At 38.9% G+C, this 18157-nt stretch overlaps 4 protein-coding genes across 6 annotated transcripts; 2 read left to right on the forward strand and 2 right to left on the reverse strand.

The window, feature by feature from the left end:
* The first annotated feature begins 1804 nt into the window (after positions 1-1804).
* LOC145890084 (mediator of RNA polymerase II transcription subunit 22-like) lies at positions 1805-2254 on the forward strand. The gene has a single exon (XM_082981126.1). The coding sequence runs from the start codon at positions 1805-1807 to the stop codon at positions 2252-2254; it is 450 nt and encodes a 149-aa protein (XP_082837252.1).
* A 16-nt stretch (positions 2255-2270) lies between these two features.
* Positions 2271-4220, forward strand: LOC145895935 (kelch domain-containing protein 4-like). Its single transcript, XM_082984711.1, has one exon. The coding sequence runs from the start codon at positions 2518-2520 to the stop codon at positions 4099-4101; it is 1584 nt and encodes a 527-aa protein (XP_082840837.1). The 5' UTR covers positions 2271-2517; the 3' UTR covers positions 4102-4220.
* Positions 4221-4248: 28 nt separating this feature from the next.
* LOC145890095 (transmembrane protein 53-A-like) lies at positions 4249-6696 on the reverse strand. The gene is made up of 6 exons (XM_082981137.1): positions 6658-6696; positions 5519-5600; positions 5277-5426; positions 4968-5113; positions 4691-4897; positions 4249-4479 (listed from the first exon to the last, which is right to left on the reverse strand). Exons 1-6 carry the CDS (start codon positions 6694-6696, stop codon positions 4249-4251), a joined length of 855 nt encoding a protein of 284 aa, XP_082837263.1.
* A 553-nt stretch (positions 6697-7249) lies between these two features.
* LOC145899913 (alpha-galactosidase MYORG-like) lies at positions 7250-12208 on the reverse strand. 3 transcript variants are annotated; one of them, XM_082988824.1, is made up of 10 exons: positions 12131-12208; positions 11273-11452; positions 10965-11104; positions 10310-10479; positions 9926-10035; positions 9445-9614; positions 9040-9303; positions 8556-8720; positions 8073-8278; positions 7250-7888 (listed from the first exon to the last, which is right to left on the reverse strand). In XM_082988824.1, the coding sequence occupies exons 1-10, from the start codon at positions 12149-12151 to the stop codon at positions 7368-7370; spliced, it is 1947 nt and encodes a 648-aa protein (XP_082844950.1). In that variant the 5' UTR covers positions 12152-12208; the 3' UTR covers positions 7250-7367. The 3 variants fall into 3 exon arrangements, with proteins under 3 accessions (XP_082844950.1, XP_082844949.1, XP_082844948.1); XM_082988823.1 differs by lacking the exon at positions 12131-12208 and adding an exon at positions 11523-11669 and having other exon boundaries at positions 8073-8251; XM_082988822.1 differs by lacking the exon at positions 12131-12208 and adding an exon at positions 11523-11669.
* Between the last annotated feature and the right edge of the window lie 5949 nt (positions 12209-18157).

Consider the following 18157-nt stretch of genomic DNA (forward strand, 5'->3'; position numbering starts at 1 on the left):
ACGAAAGATCCGCTGTAAGTGCGTCGTCAAAATACAAACAAATAATTGCACGCTTTTGCTATTTGCAAGCATTGCGTGGTCGAATCGAGTAGCATTGATCAAAGAAACAACTTCATTTATGATATTTAACTGGGAGAGTATCTCTGTACACAGTAAACCGGTGTTTTGGAAGTAATTATTTCGTAACAATTCAGGTCATTTTGACATAAAAATTAGTATTGTTTAAAAACAAACAGACAAAACATGGCAAATAAAATATACCTTACCAAAATAAAAGTCAATAGAAAAGGTTTTTACCATGTAGCGGTACATTGACAGTATTTGTCATTGAGTGTAGAATTTATGTTTAGAATGCCTATAATAGTTAAAAAAAATAACATTAAAATGCACCTTGATTTTAGGCTTGCGTCAAAGGATAATCTTGTTCTTGCTTTAAAAGTTAGTTGTGTGGAAGATGTCAAAATCACTACCAAAAGCAATGGAGGCCTCTGCACCACCTGCACCACCAGCACCACCACCCTACACGGCGTTTCCACAAGGGACATACAGTGGTGCTGGACATTACGGGATGCAGCCAATACCACAGTCATATCCAACACAAGAAGTTAATATTATCCGGACTAACCTTGTCCCGCCTCTGCCTAATGTGCGCACCGATCTGGGACAAACTGGATTTATTCCTGTCAAACCACCTGTGCTGTACACACGCTTCCCGGCCACTGCGTCGTGTCCTCATTGTGGTAATTTGGTGGTGACGCAAACGAGAACTGAAATAGGGGCATCTGCATGGATGTTATGCTGTATTTTTGCAATTATTGGTTTATGGCCCTGCTGTTTCTTCCCGCTTTGCATGACAAGCATGCACGACACGTACCATACTTGTCCTAGTTGCCTAAAAGTAATTCACATTCATAAGCCAGTTTGACTTATTTTAACATTTGTTTGTGGCTGCGTCACACTTTGTCATGTTAAATATGACGAACCATAGTACACTCATTCACTATGGACTAACAGCAAAAATGAAATAAACTTGCCAAGTTTTTAATGCGTACGCAGAAAAAACACGGGGGGAATTTTTTTATATTCGTTTTGCAGGGATTCAGCCAGATATTTTTAAGAGGAGATGCTAACAACGTAACAAACACATATAACGAATATAGGCGCCAGAATGTCAATTAAAACAATATTTAAAATACAAAGATGATCAATGATTAGAATCTATTAGGCTGCAATTAAATCCAAAACAAAAACAAATTGGATAGCCTACACCAGCAACCCTCACAGATCAGAACTGTTTATGCTTGGGCACCCTTCTGCTTGTGTCAGAAGTTAAACTTGCCGCTTGCGCATGGGTGCCGCAAACGCCCCTGTACCAGCATGTTTTTATATTTTATGATCGTACACCTGGCTAAAATGAAAAGAAAGCAAATCGCGACATGCATGTGAGTCCAAGGAGACACATTTTACTCTTATTTACATTAAAAATTAGCAACCCAGTTAATTTCTGATGTTGGTTAATTTAAGGTTGCTTCTGTTATACCAAACACATTTAATATTTTATTTTATTTTTGATACCTAAATTTTTCTTTTTACTAGGCAATGGATTAGTGTCACACCTTGGACTCACTTCCATGTTTTCACATGTCCTATTTATTTTAAGTGCAGGTGTTAGTCTTTGTAGCGCCGCGTCCACGTTTGTTATTGAATGGCAGCAGTGAATACAACAAAAATATATTGTAGTTAAGGTTCTTCTAATGAGTGTGTAAACATTTTCCAAATTTCGTTGGTGTTTTTATGAAACAAAATGGCTGGCCACCAGCCAAGACAGCAGGCTTTGTCACATACAACACAAAACCTCTTAAACTCGTACAACAAACGACTTCGTGATGATATTCGTTCCATGATGGAGAACTTTAATGAAATTGTCAAGTCTGCTCAAGTGGAGGAATTGCATCAAGTTGACCGTGTCACACAAAACTATTTTGATGTTTACCAAATGCGAGTTAGAGCTGCAAATATCGTAAGGGCAGGAGAATCATTACTTCGACTAACCTCGGAACTAAAGACTTTTGTGATTTTAAATGATTTTCCAAGCGTGAATCGACATATTGAAGAGCAAAATCAAAACTTAAAAGAAATTGCACGTAAGAGAAAAGAACAGTTGGTTGGTTTAAGAGATGAGTTTGCAACTGCCCTGTATGATTTAGAGTCAGAGTATTACTGCTCTATTCGACCTAGTTCAAACAATTCATAAATAAAGGAATGTATGTTACAAAATGTGTATTTCAAAATTCATGCTATGTTTTAGAAAAAGTGATGTGTGTGTTGGGTTGTGTGTTTATTTGTTATTTTAAAAATTATAATGCACATACACAGCAAAGTCACTGTGTATTAAATGCCATTTTATAGCATGATTTGTCTACCAATCTCTCGCAACAAATTATTTTTCTCACATCTAGTCTTTTTTCACAATATGTTGAATTCCTTTACTCTGAAATTTATCTAGGTAAGTTTGCAATGGGCAAAAAGGGCAAAAAAGAAAAGGGTAGAGGGGCAGAAAAGGCTGCACAAAAACTAGCCAAAAAAGATGCCAAAAATGAGGGAATGGAAGATTTGGAAATGATGATTGCAGAGTTTCAGGAACTGGACAGGAAACAAACCACCTTTAACGAGGAAAAATCATCACATCCATCAGCAAGAAGCAATTTGTCAGTTGTGGCCCATCCTGACAAAGATGAGTTGATCTTGTTTGGTGGAGAGTACTTTAATGGACGTAAGACATACATGTACAATGATCTGTTTGTGTACAACATTAAAAAGAATGAGTGGACCAAGCATATGGTGCCACAGCCTCCCCCACCCCGTTGTGCCCATCAGGCTGTTGCTGTTTCTAAAGATGGCGGCCAAATGTGGATATTTGGCGGTGAGTTTGCCTCACCAAATAATGCACAGTTCTACCATTACAAAGATTTATGGGTCCTTAACCTTAGGGACCATAAATGGACTGAGGTAAAATCACCTGGAGGACCTTCACAGAGAAGTGGTCACCGAATGATCGTCTACAAGAAAAATATATTTGTTTTTGGGGGATTTCATGAGAGTCACAAGAATTTCATGTATTTTAATGACAGCTACATATTCAGCTTGACTGACTACAAATGGACCAAACTTGTTATCAGTGGAAGTGGTCCTTCCCCAAGATCAGCATGTCAGCTCACAGTGACACCAAGTGGTATACTAGTGGTTGGCGGATATTCTAAGGTGAAACTTAAAAAAGATCTGGAGAAGGGAACAGGTCATAATGACATGTTTCTCCTTGCTGATGAGAGCTCGGGTAAATGGAAGTGGAACCAGGTGAAAGATTCTGGAAACAAGCCATGGCCCCGCTCCAACTTCTCTTTGTCACAGATGGCACCCAATAGAGCAGTAATGTTCGGAGGTGTGTGCGATGAAGACCAAGAGGAGGACATTGACAGTTACTTTTTCAACTCTTTACTTTGCATTGATTTAGTTTCCTACAGGTGGTTTGCAATGGACCTGCGAAAGCCTAAGGCTCCGAAGAAGCCCAAATTAGTGGAAGAGGAGAATGGTGCTGTGGATGAAGCATGTAATCAGCCAGATAGTGAGGAAAGTACACAAACAAAAACATATGTACTCCCCTGTGCCAGAATGAATGCTCAGGTGGTGGTAAAAAAGAACACCCTGTATGTTTACGGAGGAACATTTGAAGAGGAAGAAAAGCAAGTGACACTAAATGATCTCTGGAGCATCGACCTGAAGAAGATGGATGAATGGAAACAAATTGTGGAAGCTGATGACACAAGCACTGATTGGATGGAGGAAGAAGAAGAAGATGGAAACAATTCGGAAGATAGTGATGAGGAACCACACACATCAACAAAAGATGGAAGTGAAGGAGAAGATGCAACCACTCATCCATCAGCAGAAGATGCAGAGAGTTTTGATGGGTATTGGACGAGGACCAAGGACCACTGGCTGGAAGCTGCTTGCTCCCTGTCAGACGAAAGCACCAGAGCTGATTGCACGAGGAATTCAGCGGAATCAAATGCACGCGATTATTTTAATAAACAAAGAAAATAATTTCTAATGATTTATTAACCATGTTATTAAGTGCAGCCCTAAAATACACCGCATTAAGCAAAAAAAGACGTATTTTCCTTGCGGTAACGGAATGACGACTGGACAGGTAATCGGAGTAAAAGCCTAAATTAAACCCGTTTGATGGCGTTACAGACACTTTTGCAAAAATGAGTAGACTTGTTGTTCGTAAATCTCTGGGAAGAGCTTGTAGTGGTTAACGTGAGCTGATGTCCCGAAGTCGTGAGTGTCCACAATTGTCACGCCAGCCCTCTTGCGCTTTTCCGCCATCTCCTCGACGCTAGAGGGAGGAACTAAAAGGTCGGCGCTTGAATAGAGGAAAAGATGAGGCCAGAGATGCTTAGTGGAAGTTGACATAATCTGGAAACAAAAAAGTAGCAAACAATGCACAATAATTCATTTGAACAGGCACAATATGCTGTCGCTTAATTATTTGTAGGCCTAATTTATATTTTCAGATTTTAGATAAGCCAAAAATATCATGTAATTAATATTAAGTTTAAATGATAAAGACTAGAAATTAAGTTTGTTAATGTATGTTCGTTTTTACTGCGAAATAAACAGTCCCTACCCTGTAAACCTTGTTGAGCTCGGTTATTCCTGTCGTTTGCCGAAACTTCCAACTGGCGAAGATCATGGAAAATGCTGAAAGGCCCAGAAAACTCTTCAGAGGGTTTTGAACGTGTGGCAGAGAACGAATCGCTGAGAATCCGAAACGATAACTGTTACGTCCAGGCGCACTGTCCAGTGTCACGCCTACGACTTGGTTCGTCCCTTGCTGTAAGAATGCAAGAAAATTGTTTTCAGTTTTGTATTTAACTTTATTTCAACCGTCCATAACAGCTTACTTGTAAAGGATCTGCCATTCCCTGATAGATCGTATAGCCCCCATTACAAAAGAGGTGCACCAGTACAGGGTTGTACTGCAGTTCATGTTCTTGAAGAAGTTCCACAAGATAATTTGCGGTATTGAGATAAAATGGCGAATTTGGATCTATAAAAGCACATAGTTGTTATGCGTGTTTGCGTTTGTACAATGTTATGTTCTATTCAGCTATAACTATTGTGTTTAAAGTGTGTGTTCTTTTTATTTCAAGAAATTAAGTAAAGAGGCCCATGCATGTGTTCATATGTCGATACATGCAAACCCCACGTACGTCTGCAGAATCCGTCGTATACAGAGACAGCATAGGATATAATGATGCACGGCGGATCACTATATAGGGGATAGAATTTCTGCAGAACATTAAGATTTGAACCCATCCAACCAAGAAGAAAAACAACAGGCGTTGAAGGAGTCACGTTCCCTGTAAAAGCGATTTTTAATATGACATTTAACGTAAGTTTGCTGCTAAAAAAGATATAATAGTTATTGCTAAATAGCAATCACCATACTAACCATGGGGATAACTGATGCTGTGCGAAACACCTTCGTTGTAACGTTTCGTCTTTCGCTTGCCATCAATGCATCTATTCTTTGTCTGCAAAAAGATTTGTTTACCTGAAGAGTTATTTTCAAATTATATGGGGACGAAGAACAACAAAATTTGGGAAGCCCTGTTGGTAGGCACTGGATCTCAAACAACACAGATCGGTGACGGAAAACTCTTGAAAACCTCTGTTCAGAGATATGATTTAATGTATAGTAAGGCCCGAATGGTAATGAGCCCTCTAAATATAAATGAAAAATGTTTTCTTCTTATCCCCTTTTTACAAAACTACATATACCCGCGACGATGTACAGATTTTGGGACCTGTTTGATCTGTATTAAATTGTTCGTTATGTTCTTGGACTTGATCAGTGTTGGGATTCAACTGTTTCCCACCGGTTTGTGCGAACCGGGGCCTGTAGTTTAATGCCCAACGCGAACCGGTTAACTATCGCATGTGTAGACCTATGTGTTTCACTTAGCGCGTTTACTATGGCATGCTGCTGTTTACAGAACCGATTTTTTTTCCGGGCATGACCAGAATTCGGACACGACAAAATGTGCGCAAATGTCTGAATTTTTAAAGATGGCATCCACAATAGCTTGTACAATAATGTAACATTACTGGGTTAGAGTCAGGGAAACACGACCGCAAAATAAAAGGTCATCGCCGAGACGCCGTCATTTTTTTAAGTTTAGGAATAAAAATAACCTGATGAGTACAAGCATAACACTTCCGATTGACACTATTATTGGTATAATCCCGGACGTGACGTGCACCACGCAAGTGTCATTTTTTACTAGTGACATAAATAAACGTTTTACACCGTGGTTACAAATGATTTGATATCAATTGCCTCTTATCACATGGCGGATGTAACTGTTACAATCCTTCTGCAAACATTATTTATTAAAGTTACAAATAAAAAAATTGATAACCGCCCATTCTTGAATTAGCCCCGTTTTTAGTCTTGGCCGATAAATCATGGCGTTCAAAAGAAAACGAAATAAAATTAATAACTTTGTGTTTTGTTACAACACATGGAAAACAAACCCAAAAAATATAATGAATGCGTAACCCAGTTTTTGTTTCAAGTTTTAATCTTACCTCATTCACGGCAGAAGTGTGTAAACAGCCAACAAACATCGTATTTCCCGAACAGCGAAGCAAAACTTTATGGAACTGCCTCAATTTCAAACTTTTCCAGACATACAAAGTCGCGAAGCCGCTCATTATTTCCACTAGTATCACATTACGTGTGTCCGCGAATCTATGTCGATGTGATTTAAACAAGAAGTCCACGCACTCCACCAACCTTTTCGATGGATGCTTCATCACACGGACGTCAAATCTACGCATGAACGTTGCTTACGTCATCATAAGGCGCCGGACTAGTAACAGCTCGACTGCAGCGTCACAAACACTAAAAGATTTAGTTTACTTTGGACGTTTGTGACGTGGGGTTTACTATTTTTGCTATTCGTAAACCATCCTGGCGGTACCGTATTTGTGTAAATTTATCGTATTTTCTGCTAAATATGTTACTGCGTCTCCGTTAGCCATAGAGACAACGGGCGATGCGAAGAAAACAAGGTTCCGGTAAATTTGAAATAGACTGCGTTATTTACCTTGCAGGAAATACGCATTTGTTCTAAAACTACGCGAACTGCGCATTTCATTTCAATAAACAGAAGGTAACTTGTTGAAACAATTTTGATTTTCGGTATTGCATAGCGAACAGTATTGTCTAAATCACACATAAATTACGAAAGTAACGTTGAGGCAAAATCATTTGCGACGGCACTAACAAAAAAAAATCACAGTACATGCAGCTTCCACCAAGAAATCTCATCCAATTCGATTCTATAATTCCTGAGCAAAGTTCCACCTAATATCAGTTTTTCCTCTCCCCTGAGCATATCCTGCCACGCCATCCTCTGTAATCCGTCCCTGTACATTGGACCAGGTAGGTAGACGTCCCTAAAACGCGTGGCGTTTTCCACAATTGGAGCCACCAAGAAACTGTCGCCCACCATAAACTCATCATCGACGGTAAATGCCTTTTCGTCGCCATTCGTGGCCCACCAAATTGGTCGGATAGGGCCCAGGGCACTGGAGCCGTCAGCGTAGGCGCTACAGGCGCTCTGGAGCGCTTCGAAAACAACTGTTTCGTGTAGTGTGACGTATGTTTGAGATATTCGCACCGTTTCGTCATCGTATTGCCAGGGTGCAAAAGAAAACTGCATGGAAGGGAGAAAAGCAGTGATCTCGAGCCAGCGAATAAAAAGCTCACGTTCCGGTATTTCGGTGTCAACGAAGTTTTCACCGTAACCATTACCTGCATGAAACAAGAGTGAATTCTCCTTTGGATTTTAGGACTTTCAGTTTAGAAATAGCACACCATGCGATATATATTAATAAGATAAAGATGTTTGTAACAGGTTGTTGTTCTTGGACGTTTAAGGAAATTGATTCCATTGACACGATGGTAACGATGTCAAATTTGATTCTTTGTGACGTACCTCCAATCATATCGGGAAGAATGTAAGGATAGCCAAGCAAGCTGAAGGTAAGGGCCGTGGGAATCAAGGTTTTAAGGCCTTTAGCTCGTGACCAGGTCGAGTCCTTGTCCATCATACGCACAAAGACAGGGAGATGTTGGGAGTTCCACGCAGCTCTCACTTCTATCTGGGTTCCAAACCTTGGTAGAATTGGGAGTTCCACGCAGCTCACACAAGCAAATGATTTTATTTGAATAAGACGCATTTTAAATCATTTCATTATTGCTGTGTTTATTGTAACTAAGGAATTGAAGATGCCGGGGCCCTGATCACATTCACAACTAGACATTGTAAAAACAACAAGTTATTAGGGTGGATATTAATGTTAACACAAAGTTTTTCTTGAAAAGTATTTTCTATTGCAAAACTTGCGCACGGTTCCTTCGTGCAAGCGCGCACTAATTGTATTGTCACAAACGACACATAATCAAGGAGCACGCATACCTTGCAGCGCATTCTGCGTAGTACTGGGTATACCGACCGAGGTTCGCCAGGTTCTCGTGGAGTTGATAATCTGGTACGCCGGTGACGTAATTGATCTCGCCAGCATCAAACTTGAATGAGTCGACACCGAAATCCGATCTAACGTTGCTTAAAATCTCCTCGTACCTAACATAAACAGGTTATACATTAAGAATAAAACCATGATCACACCATCAGCACTACACTTATCAGTTTGCTCGTAATTATGCCTGCGGGACAATTGTATTTAGTGAGATGTTAAAAGGGGCCGCTACAATTTGTTGTTCAAATTTGTTGTTGTTTAACTCTTTTTACCAATCTGAGAAACTTGAGACACAAAAAGGTGAAAGTGGATGTGGTATGTGAGAATCTTTTTAACCAATTAAATTCTAGAGAGTATATTTTGCGATGCCTAAAGTGATACAGCACACGTGGAATCATATTAAACAAGGAGTGATATACCAACCAATCGCATGCTTCCGGTTTGGTGAAATCGATGGGTGAAGCCACACCGTTCCACCACACAACAGAACCACTGTTCCCAGTGTTGCCGTTCACTATAAAGTTTCCGAAAGTATTGCCTGAATCGTAGTTGACCGAATCGCGGTGGATGAACGGCGTCACCCAAGTTGTGACTCGAAATCCGAAGTCGTGTAGCGTTCGGATCATCTCGGAGGCATTCGGGAATTTGTCGGGATCAAAGGTATAGTCGCCGTACGTAGTTTCGTAACTGCACAAAAAGCATAAACACCCTGGCGTCCTCACGCTTGGAGATAATCATAAACAGTACAATGTTTTGTATGAATATTATCAACCATTGTCTGTGGTCGTGCTACAGTGTAAGAAATTGCATGCCTAGCCTTCAAGTTACCCGTCGTCAATTTCCAATTGGCTGTTGGTAAAATTGTGATCGAGAATTCTCTGCGCATAATCGAGTACGACCGACTGGTTGATGTCTTTCTTGTATTGGGCCCAAGTCGACCAGATGGGCGATTTCATCATTCGGAGATCGGGCAGCGTTGGTGGCCTTGCAAAGTATTTCTGCAAAACTAACCATGTTTCCAAACTGCAATTTAGTTTGCTGCCAAACATGTTTACCATTAATTTTTATGTACTTCTTGTTTTTATGTACTTTTTGTTACTTATGTAAAAAAAAATTCGTATGGTTATGTCGTCTGTTTATAAAATAATTTCTGTCTTGAGCAAATAAAGATTCAGGCGTCTTTCCTGTCAATTTTTATTCGAGTTTCGACAATCTTCTTTTTACATAGGCTTGTTTGGTTTAAGTCCACGCATAAGTTGACGACAAACATCCCGAAATATATTTCGTTTTTGTGATACGGTCACCTCACCTTGATCATATATTCGTGCACCACTTGAGCCGAGTCGCCAAAACAAGTTGTGTATTTTAAAATATTTCCCGGTGGGCTCGTGGGCGCCTTGTAGGGAGCTGTGTATGAGCCTACAACAGGATAGAATGACGAAATATTGTTAGGTTTTAGAAAACGGGCCACATTCAACCCTAAAAATTAACTTTTATCAGGTACTTGAAAAAAATGTTTTTTTTAAAGAACACATTCTTTCATAAAACCTTATCTTTGCAAAACATGGATTATACAGTTTAGAATATGCAGTTTTGCATTAAAATATCAATAATTTTCAAGCATCATTATTAAAATTTAGTCTATCCTGAAGCATAAAATCAAAATTCGTTAAACGGTTCGTTTGATAGTGACCTTTGAAACAAATGTTGCCGTGTTCGATGCTAACATGTAGTGGTACGTCCGCCGGCACAAACAGGGCCACCCCGTGAGATGAGAGCCAGTAGCGTTCCAACACAGAGCCAAATTCCTGGTCGTTAGCGTACATGTCTCCAGAGAGGTAAAACGACATGTGCTTGCTCCAGCTGCGAATTAAGTTCAACAACATTGCTTGAGCTTGGTCGCTGGGGTTTATAGGCAGTACTACATTTTCTACAACCATTTAACAATAATATGCTCAAAATTTAGTTGTGTAGAGTCGTGTCTGGATTAAGCAGTAAGCAAAATAGGCACATGCTTGAAACATCATGGAAATAGGACGACTACAGGTTCATCACTCATAGGTTGTTAGGGTAACCATTAAATTCAAGAGAACGAAGCATGATCTAAGTGAGAACATGGTAGTTAAAGTCGTCGGAATGATTTAAATTTAGGAGTTATTGTTTATACTTTGAATTAGTTACATGGAGCACAAAAATCTAAGTGATTAGAACCATAACAGGGCTTAATACATCCCTTGCTAGAGTAATGTCTGTCAATACAAACTGGGCAAATCACACAAAAACATTGTATTGAATACATATGGCCTTTGTTTGCTTTGCTTCGCTAAATAAAGTGAGACGCAACAAACTTGTTTATTGGCCAATCCTGAAAGTACATCTCTGCTCCACCAAACCATTGTCCTGTCATGGGAAAACAGTCTGTTGGCTCAATGCTGCCATTTTGCACACTCCAAATCGTGTTAAAACATGTCACAGCATCATCTGGTTCCTTAATGGTGAAACAAAACTTATATTTTTTTGACCAAACAGTATTCTTACTGTTTTCTTTTGTTTACTATGCTATTGAAAATGTTTCTTACAAATATCATGTAAGGCTGTAACAGACAATCTGATAAAATTTTTATGTATTCTAAAAAGCCAAGGCCGTTTGTCTTACCGGGGTTTGGTTTCCAACTTGTACCACCATTGAGTTCTCTGTCCCAAGCACAAAATTCTGACAAATTTCAACTTCACTAACACACATTCCAGCATCAACAACATCAAGTGGATCACGCCCATCTGTGCTTCTAGCCAATTGAACATCCAGGAGAATTTGGCTCTGCCTTGTATAGAAAATCTGCAAAGTTAGACACATTTTAATGGCTTGGTTGTTTGTACCACAACACACAAACAGTTTGGTGGCTTACCCTAAAAAATTCCCCATGCATTTCTACAACTACATTATGTTTTAGATCATTTTCAGTGTAATGAACACTAATTTTTTGGCCAACAAGCAAAATGCTTATAAAGCACATTAACAAACCCCCTAGTATACCAGTTAGTGTACCCATTTGCAGCCTGGAATATTAATATAAGCAGCCTGATATAGTGATAACTTGCACGACCACTATTTGGTTTAAACCTTATTTCAATGCAGCAAACTATATTCTTTAACTCCCAAAAGCAAACTCTTGTTTGTAAACACGAACGGCGTGACGCATGATAATCACAACCGTAACGATGAAGTGAATTTGCTATAACGAATAAGAATCAACCTGAAAAAACATGACTTGTAGAATTAAACGTTTATAGTTGACTAATTTCTAAACTTGGGACCCTGCCTGTCCATCGATGATACATTTAACTTTTTGAACAATTGTGCTAATAACTTCCTTTGGTAATACTACAATACATAGCGCCAACATTTGTCAAGAGCTAGGCCCACCTGTGTACAGTATGTTTGCTGTGAACATCTTTACACACGCCTATGCCTAGATCGCGAATATATTGTACATTTATTCATTCCATCACCTACTCTTTTGTGTGTAGCATCCATTGAAGCTGCAATTGATGATATTGTGGGTGGATTTGTAACAGCAGTGGTTGAAACTAGACATGGAGCTCGGTTGTCATATTCGACCAAGTAACTAGCGCCAAGTCCAATCATCACTATGCCGGCACAAAGAACCAAACCACAAAATGCCCACAAAATCCATTTCTTGGATGAATTCATCTCTTACAGCACGCACCGCTTAGCTGTCTTTAACTGCGAGCGAATTTTAAATGCAACTATCATTCTGACATCATCGGCATTGGATTTATACCAAAGTATTCCGTTAGTTAATAATTTACGTGGGCCTTAAATTTAGTATTGGTGCACAAACAGGATTATGTTGCTGTAAACCGTAATAAACCAGGTATCAAAGTTCCTCCCGGGAACAAACTTCTGTCGAAGATTGTAAGATTTTCTGATTGCTTTACCATGAGGTACATAAACGGGCCTGCACACTCAGATTACTATTTTCTATCATGATGGTCAGGCCAGTGGCGGATCTTGACAAGAATATGGGAAAAACATGAAACTACCCAATTTTACCAAACTTAAATTTATTAGTGTCGGAAGCCAATAGGTTGTTGCACACAATATGTTTTTAGTGATATATTAATTACATTTTGGTGATATTAACAAACAATAAATATCGACTGCTTCCAACAATAAAAAAGACCCCAAACTAAGCAAGCTAGAATGCTTTATGATGACGCAGTAGAACCCAATTGCCAAGTACATTATACGCAAGATAAGGTTTTTGTTTGTCACGTTGACTTATGTTTTAGGCTATCGTAATATTTTATTTCTAGGCTTTGCCAGAGGCGAATTTATATATCTACAATAGTGATGTCTTGCGCCGGATCCGGGTACCCGGACCCGGCCGGATTATACACTTAATTTTACCGGATAGTTGGGAAAGCATTTTTGTCCTAATAACGGACAAACATTTCGCAAATTACTCGTTTTGGGACTCAGTCTGTGATACTCGCCGACTTACGATTTTTCTGTTCTTTGTTATCAAGGTTTTTCGTGACGTGTTATACCATATTAATAAATGCCCACGTTTATTTGTTCCAGTCATGATACGCTAACCTTAACATTAACATAGCATTCTGTTTGGCCATCAAACATTTTTGCCATACCAATAAAATACACGAATCGGTGTTAACAAACTGCCGGATCCAAATTATCCGTCCGGATTTGATTGATAACTATCCGGATAATTTGGAACTGGGAACATCACTAATTTACAATAATAATTAGTTTTTTAGCCAAGTTGGTAGCATCCAAACAGTATTAGGCTGAAACGTCTACCACGTAGGCTATGCCATATTACAAGCAGAAACAAAACAAGCCAAAATTTTTTTCGGCCTCTTTTAGGACAAACAGGCCTAATTTATTGGAAATGCGATTGGATCAGGAAACTACGTACACAAATCGAAGATAAGCAGTCTACGTTTCTAATAAAAACATTTGTATTTTCCAAGATACTGCTCTTAAAAACAAGCAGGCATCTCAGAAATAAGCACTGCATGACAACCCTGCCTATGGCTGCTTTACAAGCACCAACAAAACCGTGTGGCACTTCGTGTAGCAAACTTCGTTTCGAAATATTTTTTAATTTTGGGCTCATGTTCCAGATTAAAAAAATGTTACACTTTAGTAATACACTCCTCGCCCCAATTTGTCAATCTGGTCCATAAAGGCAATTACTACTTTAGTTCGTCGAAGCAAATAATGCGCAGTCCACAACAACAAAATTGCGCGGATTACAGCTTCGCTTATGCCCGGGTATCGTTTTTGCAAACAATCAGCATTGTTTGCGGATAATCCCCTACTTGCTGGTGCACTACTTAAATATGCGCACTTTTACACATTACTGTAATAAAGCTGGCGACCACTTTAATCGGTTTAACCAGGGTATATATATATAGAGAGAGAAAGTGTGTACATGTAAAAGTCATGTACCCACATGAGGCGTATGAATTATTGGATTCAATGGAACAAGCCGATCTCTTATATAGCTAGGGTACTGAAGGAAAAGTTGGCAGAAAGAATGTTTGGAGGGCGTGAGTTATTTACTATCGGATGTAATCATTGTGCGGTAAGAAAATGTGGCAATACTCTATTGACATTTTCGTTGACAGTTCACTCGTTCTAGCTGACTGCGACCACATAAAGTGTGATGGCAGAAGAGTTTTAAGATATCTACTTAAACTGAAAAGTTGACGAAAGGTTGCAAAACATCGTTATGAGGGCATGGGCTTTAGTTGGTACAGTAAGTAAGAAAGGGCTTTAGCATGGCGAAATGCAGTCCTGTTGTAAAATTCATGTACGTTACCGCGTGTATTTGGGCTTAGATGTTTTTTGTTTCTACTTATTATTGAATATCAATCAGCAATAACTCGATTCCAGTAAAAATGCCAAATGCTATTGTTGTGCGCCATCTTGTGTGGACGAAAAAGGACAAAGCGAAAAAGGGAGTGTGTATGTGCTGCGTTTAAAGCTCTGGTCGAGTGCCTAAACAATATACATCAGAAAAACAAGAACGTGGAACACCCAGGAAAACAGATGTGGGTAAGTGTTGTAATTTTGGTTAAACATGTTTCTTTGGCTCATTTTGCCGAAACTGTGTAATGGCAGTCAAAAATAAACAACAGAACCACCATTTTTGTTTCACGTTTGCGCGAAGAAGGAAAGTTTAAAGTAATGATGCGCATCTCGGAACATTTGCATTAGGTTTACAGGCGGCCTAACGCCCACAGGACACCCGCTGGTTTGGTTTGGATCGAATTTTCCGCCAAAGTGAATTCCAGATTCGAACTGCGAGGTCGTGAGAAAAGCCGTTGCCCGTCTGCTGGAACTGCAGGTTGGCCTTGAAGGCAAATTGCCGATATCTGACTGTTATAATCTAATAAGAACTAGAGTTAGGAACGTATCCACAACGCAGATTTAATCCGTAGAAGTGTTGCTTGTTGTCCTTTCGCCGGACGGAAGACCACAGACTTCGTCAACAAATTGCGTTCCCCGCGAAAAGGTGGTATAAATTTGTACCGAAGTTTCCAACAAACGGTAAGTTTACTTCACTGTATTTTGTAACTGTGGAATACGCGTGTTTGTTTCCTTCCCCTAACTTTAATACTTTTCACTATAGAACGGAGTACAGGATTTTGTTTCAATGTAAAAACCATGTAAAAAAAATAAATACATGCGCAACTTGATTTTATCTCTGAAGTTGTCAACATCATTTTAACAACTTTTTATCGTTTTGAAATTGTTCATAGTAAAGAGCGCCGACCCTCCATTTTGTTGATCTTTAATGGAAGAGAGGACCCCGAGCAAGCGGCGCCATTTTCCACACAGCCCACGCAAATAACTCTATTGCGGTGAGTAAAAGCAGTGTTTCCTAACCAGGTGAAAAGTTTTCTACAGTATAAATCTTTGTGGAGGTCAATGAAAAAAGCAGCGCGAATAAAACATTTAATTGTTGATTTCTATTTTGTTCCCAAATAAGAACGGGCGTCGTCGGCGGGGTTGAAAGTCATAAAAAAACTTACCGGAACGATTAAATTTGCAGGAATAAATAATCCATTGTGTTTTCGTACACTAAGTAAGAAAATCCTTAAACAAATGAATAAATTAACGAAATTTAAGTATCGTATAAGTATGTGGGACACACTTGGCCGTTGAATTTTTACCGGAACGCTGTAGCAACAAGAAATTTTAACGTTCCGGCTTCGTCGTCATGCCGTTCTTATTCATAAGATTTGTCCCCATAGTTAGCGCAACAATTTTGTATGCACTGTTCGACACCACCTCCAACAAAGATCGCGGCAAAATTTCTCAAAATGAAACTCAGTGACACAATATTTGCGGTGAATGAAATTTCATTACAGTCGCCAACTTAAACGTAACATAAAAATTTTGTTATCAAGCGGTGACCATTTTCGCACTGACTTACATGTTAATATGGAATTTAATAGGATTAAAAACAATAATATTTTATCATGTGAAATTGTAGAAACCTTAGAAAAATAATCTTTCCATTGTGCGTGGTAAGCTTCATAAAATAAAGCTAATATGTAAGAAAGCAAAAACAATTTAAAGCATTTCCCAATGTGAATATCCACCACCCTCCTATATCCCTCTCGTACAAATCTTGTCATCCCATCTGAAAGGTGAAAAGTTACATTTTTATGTCATGTCACAAGTTTTTGTTATGAACATTTTTAGGTCGACAAAGATTATTCTGTCATATTTGGTCCACAGTTGGCGTGTGCGAGCCGGATATTTGGGGAAAATCGGTGGAGGGGACCGTCCTTGACAAGCGTGCCTTTAGCTTTACAGCCCAGCTCCAACCCGGCGAGGCAAAAAATCCTAACATATAAAAGCAAGTTATGAATGTGCGAAAAAATTATGCGGAAACAGCAAATTCTGGATAACTCGGTGGACTTCGATCTCTCTTTGGTTTCTTAGCATCGTGAAAAATTGCATGAAACTAAGCAACCAAAAGTAAATCGAATGTTCAAAATTCGCCAGCCAGATTTTGGTTAGAAGTTTCCCGTATGTTACCCATACTTTTTCGGCTTCAGAATTTTCAATTTTTGAAAAGTCCCACACAATTGTGTGTCTTCTTGAGAAGAGAGTTAGTGACATTTCTCCATTACGGTGTATAAAAGGTCGGTAAAATTAAAGCGATTTTTGTTTTAAAAATGGCTGTACGCATCTGCAGTCTATTAATTGCATCTGTCCAAACGCCAAAAAGTACGGGTATTATTTTTGCGTTTGTCAATATCGGAAGATGCGAAAAAATGGTTTAATTCGTTCGGAATGTTACGTTTTTGCGGTCAGTATTGTTTTACTGTCGATACGCAGTGACTGACTTTCTGTAAACAGGTTTTTATTTAAGGGTAAACAGGAACAGAATCCCTTTTGCATGAACTCAAAAATTAATCAATAATTAATGTAGGCGCATAGCAAATGGAATTGTGCGGAAAGGTAAATTTTATTCAGCTAAAAATACAACTGATTTGCAACAGGACATAACCCGTGGTTCGATTGTTGCAACTGCAGGCTTGCAGTGAGACGGATCACATTTGCGGTAAATATCAAGGGCCACGAATTTAATTTACAATTAATTGGCGCTAAATCTCTGGGTAGATTTCGTTGTAGCCTAAATTTAGCGAGTAATGGAAAATGACTTTTGTTTTTCAAGACGATGCTTATTTTTAAGCTGAAGAGGAAATCCTTCGAAAAAATTTGATTGTGATAATCATAAAATGCAGCGTATTTTTGAGGTTGTATAGGATATTTTTCTCTAAATTGCAACAAAAGTTTTTCTTCCAGGATCAAAATACTGCGGTTCTGCTGTTTATGAATGTATTTTTTGTTACAATTACAATTACAGATACCTATATATAATAAATTCTTTCTCCGATTGGCACTCTTTTGCAAAAGACTGACTTTTGTATTGTAATCAGTATACACAAGCTTTCGCGATTTTCCCTCGCTTCGTCAGGTGTAAATGAACACTATATATAATACAACACAAACATTCTGCTGTAGTTTGCCAATCTGACCAATTGAGAGGTGCCATCGACTCATTGCTACCAAACCTATGTTATTTTGACCAAAAATTTTAAGGGTATCATTACTTGACGTAATATATATAAATTCAGTTATATGTGAACTGGTTATTTGGGTAAAACAGCTAAGATAGTTCATACGTTGAGGGACATTGTAGTAAGTTTTAATCTCAGCGACATTTTATTTTCAAACTCAACAGACTTCAGGCTCCGCCATTTTGCTTTCTTGTGCGTAAATTTTTAAAGTACAAACAGGTTTAGTCTGGGTTTTTCGTGTTGTTAGCAAGAACTAGAACATGTTGGGGGCGACTCATAGGCTAAGTTAATTAAATTACAGCTAGTAATGAGTGCACAATTTTGTTTTTTCAGGAGCATAATAAACAACCTAGATCCTGCCTTGAAACCTTCCAAATTTTTTGTCTTGGTT

This window comes from Ascidia mentula, chromosome 1, assembly GCF_947561715.1.
Source record: "Ascidia mentula chromosome 1, kaAscMent1.1, whole genome shotgun sequence".
In the NCBI taxonomy this organism is placed as follows: Eukaryota; Metazoa; Chordata; class Ascidiacea; order Phlebobranchia; family Ascidiidae; genus Ascidia; species Ascidia mentula.

Coding starts and splice junctions, on each gene's coding strand:
- LOC145895935 (XM_082984711.1), top strand. CDS start 2,518: ATGGGCAAAAAGGGCAAAAAAGAAAAGGGTAGAGGGGCAGAAAAGGCT.
- LOC145890084 (XM_082981126.1), top strand. CDS start 1,805: ATGGCTGGCCACCAGCCAAGACAGCAGGCTTTGTCACATACAACACAA.
- LOC145890095 (XM_082981137.1), bottom strand. CDS start 6,696: ATGTTTGTTGGCTGTTTACACACTTCTGCCGTGAATGAG. Junction 5,601..6,657: donor ACACTTCTGCCGTGAATGAG/GTAAGATTAAAA, acceptor ATCTTTTTGCAG/ACAAAGAATAGATGCATTGA. Junction 5,114..5,276: donor ATACGACGGATTCTGCAGAC/GTACGTGGGGTT, acceptor GTGCTTTTATAG/ATCCAAATTCGCCATTTTAT.
- LOC145899913 (XM_082988822.1), bottom strand. CDS start 11,666: ATGGGTACACTAACTGGTATACTAGGGGGTTTGTTAATGTGCTTTATA. Junction 8,721..9,039: donor AAACCGGAAGCATGCGATTG/GTTGGTATATCA, acceptor TGTTTATGTTAG/GTACGAGGAGATTTTAAGCA. Junction 7,889..8,072: donor TCTTCCCGATATGATTGGAG/GTACGTCACAAA, acceptor TGTTTCATGCAG/GTAATGGTTACGGTGAAAAC.